Source organism: the organism of the source record quoted next, unplaced genomic scaffold (assembly GCF_019419815.1).
Source record: "Pyrus x bretschneideri cultivar Hongxiangsu unplaced genomic scaffold, Pyrus_bretschneideri_v1 Contig9, whole genome shotgun sequence".
NCBI classification, from domain to species: Eukaryota; Viridiplantae; Streptophyta; class Magnoliopsida; order Rosales; family Rosaceae; genus Pyrus; species Pyrus x bretschneideri.
Window position 1 is genome coordinate 2,533,409 of NW_025999831.1, and position 15,642 is coordinate 2,549,050.

The following is a 15,642-nucleotide window of genomic DNA, read 5'->3' on the forward strand; positions in this document are numbered from 1 at the left end:
TCGTTCATGACCTTTCGGTCATAATCCCCCTCCTCCATAAAAATAAATAAATAAATAAATAAAATAAAAATAAAAATTACCGCCAATTGGGGTACACGGCCAATTAGGGTACAAGAGATCATAAGAGCATCCCCAATGAGGGCTCTATCCTCCATGAGACTATTACATTTCAAGCCTTAGCAAGAAATTTCATACCTAGTGAGCCGGAAAATGGGGCTAGATCCACCACTAGGGCTAACAACTTCCTTTCTTGAGTAGCATAAAATCAGGCTACATCTAGCCCTGAAAAACAGTGGGTCCCACAAAAAGTAGTAACCTATGTGAGCAAAATTCTATCACTCACACCCCACTTGCGAATACATTTATACTCTTATTTTATTTTATTTTTAAATGTTTTTTCTTATTTTTCTTGCAATTTGGCTAATTAAATGATTATTTTAAATTTCATAAGAATAAAATTTCAAATTGATTTAACGTTCATGTGCATTGGTGGGTGAAATTTTCAAATAAATTTTTTTTTTCAAAATTATATGATACTAATTTACCAATTGGTGCTAGGTAAATTGTTGTGTTATACATGAAAATCAAATAATTTCAGAGGGCAAAGTGAGAGTTTGTTTTTTTTCAACGGATGAGATTGAGATAAGAGAATATAATCAACGAACAATTAATAAGTGATGAAATCTAACTTTGTACAATTGAACTTTTAGGTTGAAAGGTTCATTAAAAAAAATTTAAGATAGTACGTCCAAAATTAACTTAAGAAAAGTCAAAAAATAAAAATAAAATAATCATCACTTAATCAAATTACTACATATATATAGCCCCATATACAGCCCGAAAGATATAGCCCCTCATTTGTTAGATCCCACATCGCCCAAGGGAGAGGATCCTCTATGCCTTATATGTACATGCCCACCTCTATAGAGCACGAGGCCTTTTGGGAGCTCACTTACTTCGGAGTTCATCGAAACTCCAAAGCTAAGCGAGATAGTGCGCGAGCAATCCCAGGATGGGTGACCCACTGGGAAGTTTTCGTGTGAGTTCCTAGAAACAAAATCGTGAGGGCATGGTTGGGGCCCAAAGCGGACAATATCGTGCTACGGCGAAATTGAGCTCGGGATGCGGTGGAGGCCGGGTCAGCATGTGACAATTTGGTATCAGAGCCAATCCCTGGCTGGAAGTGTGTCGACGAGGACATCGAGCCCCTAAGGGGGGTGGATTGTTAGATCCACATCGCCCATGGGAGAGATTCCTCTATGCCTTATATGTATGTGCCCACCTCCATATAGCACGAGGCATTTTGGGAGCTCACTGGTTTCGGAGTTCATCGGAACTCCAAAGTTAAGCGAGATCGCGTGAGAGCAATCCTAGGATAGGTGATCTACTGGGAAGTTCTCGTGTGAGTTCCCAGAAACAAATGTGAGGGCGTGGTCAGGGCCCAAAGCGGACAATATTGTGCTACGGCGGAGTCGAGCCCGGGTCAGGATGTGACATCATTAGAAAATATTATTTTATAAAGCCCTAAAGATTCTTCGAAGCTTTAAGGGCTGGTTTGGTATTGTTGTGTTTTGAAAAAAAAAAAAAACTGCTTCTAGTGTGCTGTGAGAATAAGCTTATTTTTGCTGCTTCACGTTTTCAGTTTTTTTTTTCGCCCAAAACTGTGAAAATAAGTTGTTTTAAGTGTTTACCAAACACCTTTTTGAACTCAGCTTTTTTTTATACCCACTTTTTATAAAAGCACCTCAGTACTAAAATGAGTCATATCTACTACTTTTCTAACTATATACCAACAAGCTAGATTAAGCAAAATGCGGAAAACATAAATGTAGAGACTCGGATCATTTCCGACTTCCCCATATGTATATTTGACATGGAATAAAAAAGGGTAAATTACATAATACCCCCTTAGGTTTGAGGTCTATTACAACCCCATACAACATCTTTAAAACATTTCACTTTTATACCTCACCTACTATTTTATTTTAATTTCATACATCCGTTAGAAAATCTGTTAAGTAAACCGTTAAGTGATGACATGGCAAATAAGGGGTCCCCATTTGTTCTAACGTGGCTGCCATATTTGTGCCACGTGACTAAACACTTAATAAAAAATTTAAAATATTAAAATAATTAACTAAAGAAAAGTTATTAAAAAAAAAAAAACAAACAAACAAACACAGAATTCATATTCCCCGACCCACCCCCTTCTCCTATCCATCATCACCCACCCCAAAATCCCACCCGACCCACCCCTTTCTCCCATCCCCCATCACCCCTCCCAAAAATCTCCCACAATCCACCCCCAAAAATCCCACCCAAGCCCACCCCCTCCGTCGGTGGGACCTAAACCTGACCGGTCGAAGTTCGAACTCGACTCCTCTGCCATCGTCTTCTGCGAAAAAACCATCGATGATGTTGATTTTCCCCAATACCTAAAGTTGGTGTAGAGGGACCCGTGAAACAGCCTCTTCCTCTTCAATTGCCGGAAAAACTGGGAAATTTTCCCAAGATGAATCTACCATAAAACCAGTCCAAAAATCATATACCATACCAAAAATTGATACTAAACGACGAGAGAAATTCACCCAAAGTATTTTTGAAACTCACCCACACTGAAAATCAAGAGATCCTGACCGAAAAATATGGAGGTCGTGGTCTGGGTTCGCGTTCGTAGTTCGAGGTCTAGGTTTTTGGGCTTGAAGGTTGGTAAACCTCGTCGAGGTGGCGAGATTAGGTGTTGGTGGTGTGATTCGAGGTCTTTGTGCAAAACCAAGAGAGTGAGAGTGAGGTGAGAGAGTTTGAGATGAGGAGGAGAGGAAGAGCAGGACAAGGTATGGTGGTTGAGTGGTTCTCCGCCATGAAAATGGCGATGGTGGTGATCTCGGTGTTTCTGGGTTTGCAGAGGAAGGAGATAATCTCGGGTGGGATTTTTGGGGGTGGGTGATGGGGGATTTTTGGGAGGGGTGATGGGAGATGGGAGAAAGGGGTGGCTCGGGTGGGATTTTGGGGTGGGTGATGATGGATGGGAGAAGGGGGTGGGTTGGGGAAGATGATTTCTGGGTTTTTTTTTTTCAGTTAATTATTTTAATATTTTAAATATTTTATTAAGTTTTTAGCCACGTGGCACAAATGTGGCAGTCACGTAAGCACAAATGGTTTACTTAGGGTTTCTAACGATTTACTTAACAGATTTTCTAACTGGTGTATGAAATTGAAATAAAATAGTAGGTGAGGTATGAAAGTGAAATGTTTTAAAGATGTTGTATAATAGACCTCAAACCTGAGGGGGGTATTATGTAATTTACCCTTTTTTTTTTCCATGTCAAATATACATATGCCACGTCATTACTTAACGGTTTACTTAACAAATTTCTAACGGATGTATCAAATTGAAATAAAATAGTAGGTGAGGTATGAAAGTGAAATGTTTTAAAGATGTTATATGAGGTTATAATACACCTCAAATCTGAAGGGCTGTTATGTAATTTAACCAATAAAAAAGGATCATGGCATTAAAGGGTCCCAATCCACTGTTCCCACCATTCCGTGTTCCTTTTAATGAGCCTCTGACCACAAATTTCTTCCTTTTGACCACTCAACACTGGCCTTGGAATGGACTTGTATTTACCTTCTAGCTAGAAGCCTAGAACAATTGTCCCAGTCACACTCCGTACATACACGCGCGCGCATATATATATATATATATATATATGTATGTATGTATATGTATATGTATGTCGACTTCATGAATAAAGAAACTACTCTCTCTCTCTCTTCAGCTTGGTCAAATATGTAGCCGCATACTCTTACGACCTCGCACAAGGACATATCTTCATCATTTAATCCAACTTCCAGCTTCTTAATTCTCATCCCCTCCATCAAATTTTATCATTTGTTAAACATACATCCACTTTTTTTCTCATGGATGACGTAGAAGTTCCCCAGTATTTCATCTGCCCAATATCTCTTCAGATCATGAAGGACCCTGTGACAGCCATTACAGGCATCACGTACGACCGGGAGAGCATCGAGCACTGGCTATTCCAGAGCAAGAACATCACATGTCCCGTCACCAAACAGCCACTCCAGAAAGACTCCGAACTAACGCCTAACCACACGTTGCACCGCTTAATTCGGGCATGGTGCACTGAGAATGCCTCCTACGGCATTGATCAAATACCAACTCCGAAAACACCTCTCAACAAAGCTCAAGTCCTCAAGCTCCTCAAGGACTTCTGGCACCCTCAGCTCCAGCTGAAGATTATCAGAAAGTTGGAGCTCCTCGCGGTGGAAAAAGAAGGGAATAGGAAGTACATGGTGGAAGCCGGCGTGGCTAATGCCATGTTATTATTCATTACAAACAGATGTTACAAGAACGACCAGGTGGATGGCCTAGAAGAAGCCCTTAGCATACTTCACTTTGTTCGGATTTCGTCTGAAGAATTAAACCGTCACTTTATGGAAAACAATCAGATCATCGATTCGTTGACATGGGTTTTTGGTTGCGAAATTGAGAATCAAATCACGGTGAGTACGTATGCGGTGTTGGTCCTAAAATATATCATCCAAAAGGCAAACTCAAGCGTGCTAGAAACCCTAAACCCTGATTTTTTTAAGAAACTTGTTGGGGTTTTGAGAAATGGGGTCACAGAACAAGGGATGAATGCAGCTCTACATGTCATGTTAGACGCTTGTCCTTGGGGAAGAAATCGAATCAAGATGGTCGAAGTTGGGGCTGTTCACGAGCTCATCGAGCTTGAATTTGGTGCACCGGAAAAGAGAACAACGGAGCTCATTTTTGGTATATTGTTTCATTTGTGTTCTTGTGCTGATGGGAGAGCTCAGTTTGTTAGTCATAAAGGAGGCATCTCTGTTGTGTCAAAGAGACTCCTTAGGGTTTCTCCAGCAGCTGATGACCGAGCAGTTTTGATCCTTTCTATGATATGCAAGTACTCAGGAACCAACTTGGTGCTTCAGGAGATGTTGGAAGTTGGAGCTGTTGCTAGGCTTTGCACTTTGATCCAAGTTGACCGTCCTCCATACTTGAAAGGCAAAGCAAGGGAAATCCTTAGATCACATTATGAGGAGTGGAAGAACTGTCGTTGTCTTGGTAATTCTCTGTATCCCAAATGACCAAATACAAAATGTGTTCATACGAATTAAATCTACCTACTGTTTATGATATGTTCAAAACTTGAGGGGGTTTTGTGAAAACACAAAAAACCTCAAGGGATGTATGTGTAATTAATTCCTGTTTTCACAACAATAATGTCAACCACCTTCATTCTCTGAAATCTACATTGCAGTTTTACAAATTCACTCTGCATTGCAATTTCTTTTTTATTACAGTCAAATTTGTCTCACCTTTTCTCATTTTCAACTAGAACATATTTCGAATCAAGTTAATCGCTTATGGCTTACGGTTTACATATCTAGTTTGGTAATCCACAATCCACAAATCACTAGAAAATCCTGAACCCAAACCAAATTTAAACGTATAAGGACTTGTTTGGAAGTGCTTTTAAAATGACTAAAATCGCTTTTAGTGGAACTGATTTTAAGTTCCAAAAGCATTTCAAGTGGTTTTTGGAAGAAGCACTAGATATGTAATTCTTGCAGCAATCGTTTCAATTGCTTTTCCAGAATCCACTTTACCAAGAATTGGTTTAAATTTTTTTCACCAAAAGCGCTTTCTGGTATTCTAAAAGCACTTCAAAACAAAGTCTAGTACTCATTCTAAAACTCCAACACCAGAAGCTAATATTAAATGTAACTAATTTGACTATAATAAAACGAAAACTATAATGTAAAGTCTGAATCTGCAAGCGAAACCCGCAATTGAGGAATTCTGTGTGTCATATTCCTTATGTCTAGTGTATTTATTTTTACTAACAAGGGAGAGAGAATCCTTTTTGCTCTCCAAGTATACAATTAGATATTTGTAGAATCCTATGTATAACCTACTAGGACTTCCACAATCACACTCCTAATGAAATTAGACTACAATTGAGATAGGATTTTTACTATCTGCAAAAGTAGAAATAAAACACTCAAAATACTTACAAGAGTACTGGATAGTTATAGTATGAATGCTCATGTAAGGTCATTCTTTGCAGAAATTATATAAAATAAGTTATGTTGAAACCAAATCTTAATTAATTATTTAAAACAAAGTTTAGAAAAATTGATTTTATAATTTAAAATAATAGAAAAAGAATTTCAGTAAAAACAATTAAACGAATCGGCAAGAAAGCAAATTTAAGAAACAAATTGTAAAAAACACGATTTTGAGCCAATGAAAAAAAGACACTAGGGTTCCGCAACCCCCTTAATAATACTATGTCGTTTTATCATTCACTTATGAATTACACATGGAACTCTAAAGGTTAGGTGTTCCTGATACATATTCTACTTGTGGCATTCAAGATAGAACGCATATTAAACATGCAATTCATTTGTGGCATTCAGATCAAATGTAAATATGCATGACTCATTATGCTTTGTGAAAACCTTTTGAAAAATCATGCGACCCTTAAGAGCATGACATTCGTCTTAAGTGAAATAACAATTATCAATCACAAGAAGCCCTACTCAATCTTCCGGTGATATTCTGATCGAATTGCATCTAATTACTCGTCTAAACATCCTAATGGTGGTCAATCATCAAGACATATAGATAATTTAAAAGTAGTAATTAATAATTCAAAGTATACATGCATAACATCATAAGCAATTTAATAAAGACTACATATTTATGTTAAGGCTCGTGGCGTCGTCCTAGCAAAAGGAATTAGTTACACATAATTATAATTAAAAACCAAAATATTATTATGAAAATGATAGAGAACACCTTGTAAAATGAAGTTGAATCGTAAAAGTTCTCTATGCATAGTTCTCCAAAGTAGTGCACATAGAACCCTAATGGCTAGTTGTGCCTTATTTAAACTAATACAAATCCTTCCTAGAAAATGTCTTTAAAAAACTAGGAAACAAAATAAATTAAGATAAACTAGAAAACAATCTCCTACACTAATGCAGACCATCAGCCCAACCACAAATATGCCATGTTTATGGGCCAAATTAGCTCCATAGTTGGCCCAAGAGGTCTCTTTAAAGTTTGAGCTGTCCTAAACATCTTTGTAGAAGGGCCCATCACCAGAAAATGTCATCTTAGACACCAAAAAGCCCAAATAAACCTGAAACATCACTTTGCCAGCTTTGCGCGTTGGTCCTTTATTAATTCGTCATAAATTAACAGCTCAACATAAAAATATGAAACTTTGACATGAACAAGTTGAAAGACTCACGGACACCCTCCGATTGGAATTGCTCCAAAATTCATCTATTTGATCACTTTTTACTCAAGAGAGATTCGTATGTCCTACATTAAAAATATAATTCAAAGTATCAAAATATCACCAAAATAAATACCAAAATATACTAAGAATAGGATGGAATATCACTACAAGAAAACAGGCTTTAGGTGACGGAATTATATGTGGCGCTAAAACTTTCATCACATTTAAATAAAATAAGTGAGGCTTTTGAAAAAGTGTCACATAAAGATTTTTTTTTTTTAACTTTTGTCTGTCACATAAGAATCTTAAATTCGTCACAAAATCAAGTGCGGGAAATTTTACCGCCCAATGAATTGTGAATAAGTGACAAAAATACATAATTCATCACATAATGTAAAAGAATTCAACATAAATATATGTCAAGATAAGCAATGAGCCACCCATTATATTAAAATTAGAAATAAAAAAAATGGGTACATTACATTTATCCTCTTAGGTTTCGATACAATTGCAACCTTATACAGCATCTTTAAAACATTTCAAAATTAATACATTTACTATTATTTTATTTTAGTTTCATACAATCATTACAAAGTCTGTTAAATTAACCGTTAAGTGATGACATGACAAATATGGGATCCTTATTTGTGCTGATGTAGCTGCAACATTTGTGCGACGTGGCTAAACACTTCATAAAAAATTTAGAATACTAAAATAATTAATTAAAGAAAAGTAAAATAATAAAATAAAAAATAAAACCAAAAATCACCTTCGTCGTCCCCACCTAAGCCCACCCCCCCTTCTCCCATCCCCATCACCCACCCCTTCCTTTATTAATTCTGCACCTCCATTTAACCCAAAATCCCAAATTCCCCTTCTTCTTCCCCACCCGAGCCCACCCCCTTCTCCCATCCCCCATCACCCACCCCATCCCCCATTAATTCTGAACTTCTCAAACCCAAAATTTGTAGAAAATTACTCACATAATGAAGACTTTCTTCAATTCGTGCATAGGTTAGCAGCGGGTTCGGATCTAGGTGGAACTGGACTTAGATTTGAGTTCTTCAAGTTGCGGGTCGGGCTGGAAGGTCCAAATCAAGCAACGGCGACATCGAGGTTCTACCGTGATGTCAATGCGAGACTTCTGTGCTCCACTTCCGTCAAATTCTTGAAGGTAGCTGAGAGTTCTGTGCACAGTGGAGCTCTCGTCAGTGTTCTGGTTCGTTCGACCATTGCACATTTATTCATCTAGGTCTCGTCAGGGTCCTAGTTTTTGTCGACAAAGGCGTCCACAAGAACCCTAGCGAGGAATTTGGAATTTTGGGTTAGATGGAGGTGTAGAATTAATGGGGGAAGGGGTGGGTGATGGGGATGGGAGAAGGGGGGGCTCGGGTGAGGTAGACGAAGGGGATTTTTGGTTTCTTTTCATTTTTTTTTTATTTTTTTATACTTTTCTTTAATTAATTATTTTAATTATTTTAATTTTTTTTAATCAAGTGTTTAGCCACGTGGTACAAATATGACAGTCACGTCAGCATAAATGAGGACCTCATATTTGTCATATCATCACTTAATTGTTAATTTAACAGACTTTGTAACAGTTGTATAAAATAGAAATAAAATAATAGTAAATGTATGAAATTGAAATGTTTTAAAGACGTTGTATGAGGTTGCAATTGCGCCGAAACCTAAGGAGTGGTATGTAATATACCCAAAAATAAAATAAAAAAACTGACCCCCAAATCTGAAATGAAAAAATCCCCATTGTTCTCCTCTCTCATGGTCTCCCCCCTTTCGTCTGTAGACTGTTCGGCTATCATATCGACTCCGACAACCAGCCAACTAATGGTTGGCCACTGGCGGCGACCACCACAACTTTCTAACCCTCTGCACCTTGCTTTTATTATCTGCTCTCTCTGACCTAACAAAAAGGAAAGAGGAATCTTCGATTATTCTGCTCTCTGTAACTTTCAAAGCTCCTTTTTAATTTCTAATTTGATCTTTGCTTCAGTATTGTTAAATGATTTGTGCTGAGGTGAGATTAACAAGTATTCTTGGACAAGGAGCTTTGAAAGTGAATGAGATCACGGTCTCAGGGAAGCAGAGCTCTTGGCATCTGTCAAACCTTGTTGATGCATCACAAGAGCTCTCCATTGTTCCTTAGAATGTCTCGCCTTTTGGCCTATACTTGCCTTTAGTTTCCCGATTTGGAGGTTCGTGACTAGTAATAGTTCAGATATATAGTTAATAAACTTTGCAAAATATATACTCGGCTAAAATACTACTCTAGTAATAGTTAATAAGATGGACCATCCACAAATAAAGAAACTCATATGGTAAAGAATCCCAAATGTTTAAGGGATGTGTTATCCACACATCATTTTTTACTTCTTACACATCCCTTGTTAATTTCTGTTTGTTGATCTTCTTCAATTCATCCGATCCGACGGCCGAAAACCAAAAAGGTGTAAGAGAAGTAAAAAGGGATGTGTGGATATCACACTCCATGTTTAAAATCTGCCGATCTGGATACAGTAATGAGCTATTTTGTACCCATCATCTTATGTGCTTTCTAGTTGATGGGTGTATGTAGCAAACATCAGACAAGACGAGGGTGGTCAATTTTGTGATCCTTCAGACTTTGAATCATCATCATCTCCAATTAGCCATTTCATACTTTAGTATTATCGTCAGATAAAATCACATTGGTTACCACCTTAATTATGAGTTTAATTAGGTCATTTGGGTAGTTAACTATACATCTCAACTATTACTAGAGTAATATTTTAGCCCAGTATCTATTTTGCAAGGTATGATTAATAAACTTTCTTTTTCTTTTCTCGACTTTTTCCTTGAGAATCATACCCTTTCCTTTTGTATGGGAACTATGTACAAGTTTAGTAAGCCTGGTAATAGCCACGATTAGCTGATGTTTGTCTATGTTGCACGGATACCCGGTCAACGTTCCGGACACGGTTAAGACACTGCGGGGGCTGTTTTGTAAATATTGATATTGAATTTGTGTTTCTGAGCTAATACGGAATTGAATTTCTGCTTCTGTGGGAAGATATGAAATTCCATAAATTGGAAACTGCAATTCAATTGCAAATCAGAAATTGAAAACTGGAAACTGCAATCGAATTTAGAGGTAGGTAGATGGAAGGATAGGTAAATTGATAGCAAAGCTCAATCGTTGAATATAATTTGGTTGAATGAATGGTAGATACCCCAGATTCTTCGTCAAGCAGGGAGAGTTAGAAAGAGAGAGAACAGAGGAGAGAGTAGTTTTCATTGGCTTCCTAGTTTACTTTGTTGATGTTCAGTATTTTCTTTTGGTAGGTTTTGTACTTGCACAGATTTAATCTCTCTCTCTCCGTTGGAGTATTGTTTTTAATATATGTATTTTGTAAAATAATGGCGATCTCTCTGTTATGTTGTTTGTTCTGTTTGAATTTTGTAGAAGCTGAAAGCTGGTTTGATTGTATGCTTATTAAAGATGTGCTTCCCATCTCTTCCCATGGAACTCTAGCCTTTGATAAGACCCAGGTAACTCTCTTTCACTGACATGAGATTAGGTCCTATTAACTTTTTAAGTATTGTAGTTTTCCCATATATAATAGTTGTCCTTAACTTGTTCCTATGAATAATTTGTGCTTTTGCTTTCAACGCAGCATGATTGTTGGGCTTTTGCTTGTTGAAGGTGATTTTGCTTGAACTTGGTTTCCTAGAAAACTTTTGAAAATTTACAAGGATTTGAGCAAAGGCTGAGCCATAAGTAATGTTTATATGAATTTGAGCTTGAGATTATTTAATAACAGTCTAAATAGTTGGGGTTGCAACTCCAACCCCACAATTAGCTTGAATGAATTTCTTCTTCTTCTTCTTCTTCTTTAATTTTTAGGTAATAGTTTACGGTTACAAGTTGATAGCTAGTTGGCTGACTTCTCTCCTTGTTATTTCAGTTACAGGTTTATTATTTACCATACTTACCTTGGCATCAAATTGAACTATAGCGAACTAGAATTTGTGCACTATGAGTATAGATTAATTGAGTTTGTTTGCTTTTTGTCGGTCAAGTTACTTGCGCTCTCCAACCAATGGTAGCAGCAGCGTAAGGGTCTTCATGGTCCAGTTGGGTTTCATGTAGTCTTATGATATTGGGAGTCATAGGTTGCTTAAGGTTTTTTTTTTTTTTCTTTGTGTAGGTTATTATTTCTAGGGAGTTTCTAAGCGACTTTTGCTCTCTTTGTACATGTTTAGTTTATCAAACATGTTAGTAATGTAAAAATTACTTCCATTGAATTATAAATTGTCATTATGATGTAGTTCATATTATTCATTTGCTTCTTCATTGAAATTAAAGTTTTAATTACTGATTATCACCCAAAATTATGAAAATAATTAATCGAGAAAAACAATATAAAATTATATTGAATTTAACACAGTATGTGACGAAACCATAAATCATCACACATTTCAAGACTAAGTGATGCCCAAAGCATCACATATTGGTTCAACTATGGAATTTGAGCTGAGAATGTGTGAGGAAAGTTGGGTCACATATAGAGATAATAAGTGACGAATGAAAAATTCGTCACATATAGTTTCAGTGACGCATCATAGGTGACACCCGTTGTGACATATGATATTTGTCATATATAGGTATATGTGATGAATTTCAGTGTATATGTGACGAAACCCGTTTCTCACAGAATCCATGTTTTCTTGTAGTATATATAATATCAAATCGACTCATCAAAATACATACGACATTACATGACACGATGGCGCAAAGTCAACACACACCTCAAGCGCCTAGTTTACGGTGCGTATTTATTTGAGGGGAACATGTTTTTTTGATCTCGGTAGTATGATTGTCGGGCCCTTTCCTCGTTCTCTCTGCTAGCCTATTGGGATGGTATAGCAATGAACATGAGGATGCTACTAGAAAATATGGTCCAAATGAATCACATATTAGTGTGATTTGGCTAGCGGAATCACCTGTATATATTTTATATTTTTTTTATTTGACGTTATCTTTTCGTAGTTTTACGTACATAAGGTAGTTTGCTTACTTAGCTCTTTCGTTGAGGACATTTGGATTTGAAGAAAATGTTAGGTAGATCAAAATTTTAAACCAAATGATCCAATCATCAATAACCACATCATTTGGTTTACCAAAATTTGATTTAAAAAAAAGCCTTCTCTTATGAGTGCTGATACTACCACCCCAGTGTCTTATTTCCCCACCCACCATTTAATAAAAATGTTAGTAACATATTTATCCTTTTATAAGAAGACTTTTAAACCCCTATTTATTAATTACTAAAATTTTGAAAAAACAAAAAATAATTTAAAATAATAAATAAATAATGGTGCGTGGGGTGTGATATCTGCGTCAAAAAGAGGATGTGAAAGATTCGGGCTACAATCAATAGAAAGGTTGGAGGAAGGTATGGGTGTGTGCTAGATGGAGGCGAGAAACTTCAACATAGGAGAAGGAGACTTGGTGGTGAGATCTGCAACTTTGTCAAAAAAGAAGAAAGAAGAGTGATTTGCGATCCGGAGTTTCTGCGGGGCTGCAATTGGTGTGACTAATGGGGTTTCTGGCGTGCAGCGGTGTTAGGTGGGTAGGGAATATTGGGCCGTAGAATATGGAATTTGGTGAAAATAGAGGGTGGGGATCTGGAAAAATCGGGGTGGCAAATTTGGGGTTAGTGGGAAGAGATTTTTAATGACATGCGTGGTTTGAAGGAGATGGTGAATGTCCAAATCTTGTATTTTCTTTCATTTTTATGTTTTAGATTATTTAAAGATATATTAGAGTTAATTAAAACAAATATTAGGGGTAATTTGGGAATAATGGTGGGTGGAGAAATAACATTTTACTATTTTAACTTTTTATATTGGGTGTGATTATCATGTGGGTAGGAAAATAAGACACTGGGGTGGGTCTAGTAGCACTCTCTCTTATTAGCCACGTAACGCAATCCATAAAATTGGCTTTTTTTTTTTTGAACAAATAATATTATCTATACTAAAGGAAAGGGATGGGCTTAGCCTCATAATGGCTTAACAACAATATGATTCAAATTTTTTCTTTGGCTAGAATTAAACCTAAGACCTCTCACTTGCAAATGAATAGGAATACAACTAAACTATAGTACTAAATGACTTGTTAAAAAAAATAAAAAATTAATAATAAAAAAAAGAGAAAAAAACAAAGCAGACTTTTCGTAGTCGGCGATGATTGTATTGAAATTCAAAGTCACATTTCTTGTGATATATGTATATATACTTACCGTCTAGTCGGAGAGAGTCAAGACTCAAAAAAACCATTTGGATCGAATACCTTACATGACTATCGGTGATAATAACGTATAGGCCGTTGACATTCAGGGAGATTCAAACACCTACCTTAGTTGACAAATCACCTCCACATTTAGAGAAAAAAAAAAAAAAAAAACCAAAGAATGAAAAATAAATAAGGGTGTGACCATAACCATCAACTAAAGAAATTTATTTATTTATTTTTGTTGCTCGCCTTGTAATTTGAATAATACGGGTATATCTTTCATTAAAAAGAGAGAGGGGAGGCGAACCACAGTTCTCCACTCTTTTTAGATTTGAAGGAGGTTAGTTGGGAATTATATATACTCTATTCGTGGCCACAATCTGTAAAACTTTGTTTGAATGACAATGAGATTACAAGTGGACTACTTGGGTGGCACTTAACTAGTTGTACTAGTTATGTGAAACACAAGGAGTCTGAGGGCCTTAGTATGATAAGAGTTGTGGAGTTTTATATATTGCAGCTGATCTATTTAAATCCTTATCGAATATATAATAGTATCATAAGAGTCGTGTGTCAATTGTACCATATAAAAATATATTATCTCCTTTTTCAAATTTTCTGAGTTTAATTTAATATATATATATATATAATTATATAGTCATATATATATATAATTATTAGAGTATTTTTAAGGGTATAAAATTGTTAAATTAATATTTTGCTTATCGTGTATCTGGTTACCCATGTGTATATCAGGACCAACCCGTTATCTTAACAGGTGCTTATCGGGTTACTCGATAACGACCCAATTCATTATCGTGTTGACCCGATAACCTGTTAATTTCGTGTCGTTTCATATCGAGTTAACAAGTTGTGTCAGAAATTGTCAAGTCTAACGTAACCCAACCACTCAACAATAAATGGTCTATGGCGACTAAATAAGAGTAGATATACACACATATGGGTTAGCAATGGTTGACAATTCAATTTTTTAACACACATTTTACAAGGTTTACTTTGTAACGCATCTCAACGATCTAATCATTTATTTTTTAGGTCTTACCTCAAAGATTATGTCTATAAAAATCACTCAAATCCGAAATCATATGACTCTTGGCTTAAATGAATGTAACTTTAATGTTTCTTTACATAATCGTATTCGTATATTTTTTTCATTACAAATGAATGTCTTAATGATTTTGGAATTGTCTCATCTTTTGTAAGGATCGATAAATAATAAATTGAGATATAGACGGTTCAAATCGCTAAAAAAATTACAGAATGAGTCCTACAAATTGTGTATTTAAAAATGAGATTCGTAGATGCTAACCCTATATATATATATAGAGAGAGAGAGAGAGTAATGCTAGGGACACTAAATTTCTAAACCAAATTTTGTAAATCAAATTATGTGAATGTTGGTTATTAATTATTATTTAAATGTTGATTAACGAATTTGCCTCTCTAACATTATCCAATATATATACACACGCGCGCGTATATATTTGGCAACGTGAGAGAAACATGAGATCATAGCTGACATCTTTTGGGAAAAGTCATTACTTGCACACGATAGCTTGTGGCTAGAATCATTGCCTGCCAATTATAAGATTGCATGGGTTCAAATTCAATTTGGACTCTTGTTGTAGTGGTTTCTTAGGTTTAGGTTTAGGTTGTAAGAGAGTGTCGTGTGAAGGAGGTTGGAAAGTGATTGAGCCATTATTGGGGCATGCATGCATAAAGATGGATAGCTAATTAGAAATGCTCACAAATTTATAAAATAAAAAAAAATAAAAAAAAATAAAAAAAAAAACTAATGATAACAGCTTGAAAACTTCAAGTTTTAATGATAAGGACAAAATAAAGGGTAAAATGAATAGTATCATGTTTGACTTTCTAGTGTTAAAATACGATTTTTCGTTAAAATGAATAGTACCGCAAGTTTTTTTGTTAAAACTTCCAATGTCATCACAAAAGGTTTTGAATAACGAGAAAGAATAATAATGTACGTACATATTAGGCGGATGATTATTGAGTTACCAAGTC

The 15,642-nt window shown here is 36.0% G+C and overlaps 1 protein-coding gene and 1 long non-coding RNA gene across 2 annotated transcripts; both read left to right on the forward strand.

Moving 5' to 3' along the window:
* Positions 1–3,756: 3,756 nt before the first annotated feature.
* Positions 3,757–5,297, forward strand: LOC103940528 (E3 ubiquitin-protein ligase PUB24). The gene has a single exon (XM_009350672.3). It carries the CDS (start codon positions 3,925–3,927, stop codon positions 5,134–5,136), a length of 1,212 nt encoding a protein of 403 aa, XP_009348947.1. The 5' UTR covers positions 3,757–3,924; the 3' UTR covers positions 5,137–5,297.
* A 4,554-nt stretch (positions 5,298–9,851) lies between these two features.
* LOC125473580 lies at positions 9,852–11,638 on the forward strand. Its single transcript, XR_007255432.1, has 2 exons — positions 9,852–10,847; positions 10,973–11,638. It is a non-coding gene; the product is annotated as an uncharacterized LOC125473580 (long non-coding RNA).
* Positions 11,639–15,642: the final 4,004 nt, after the last annotated feature.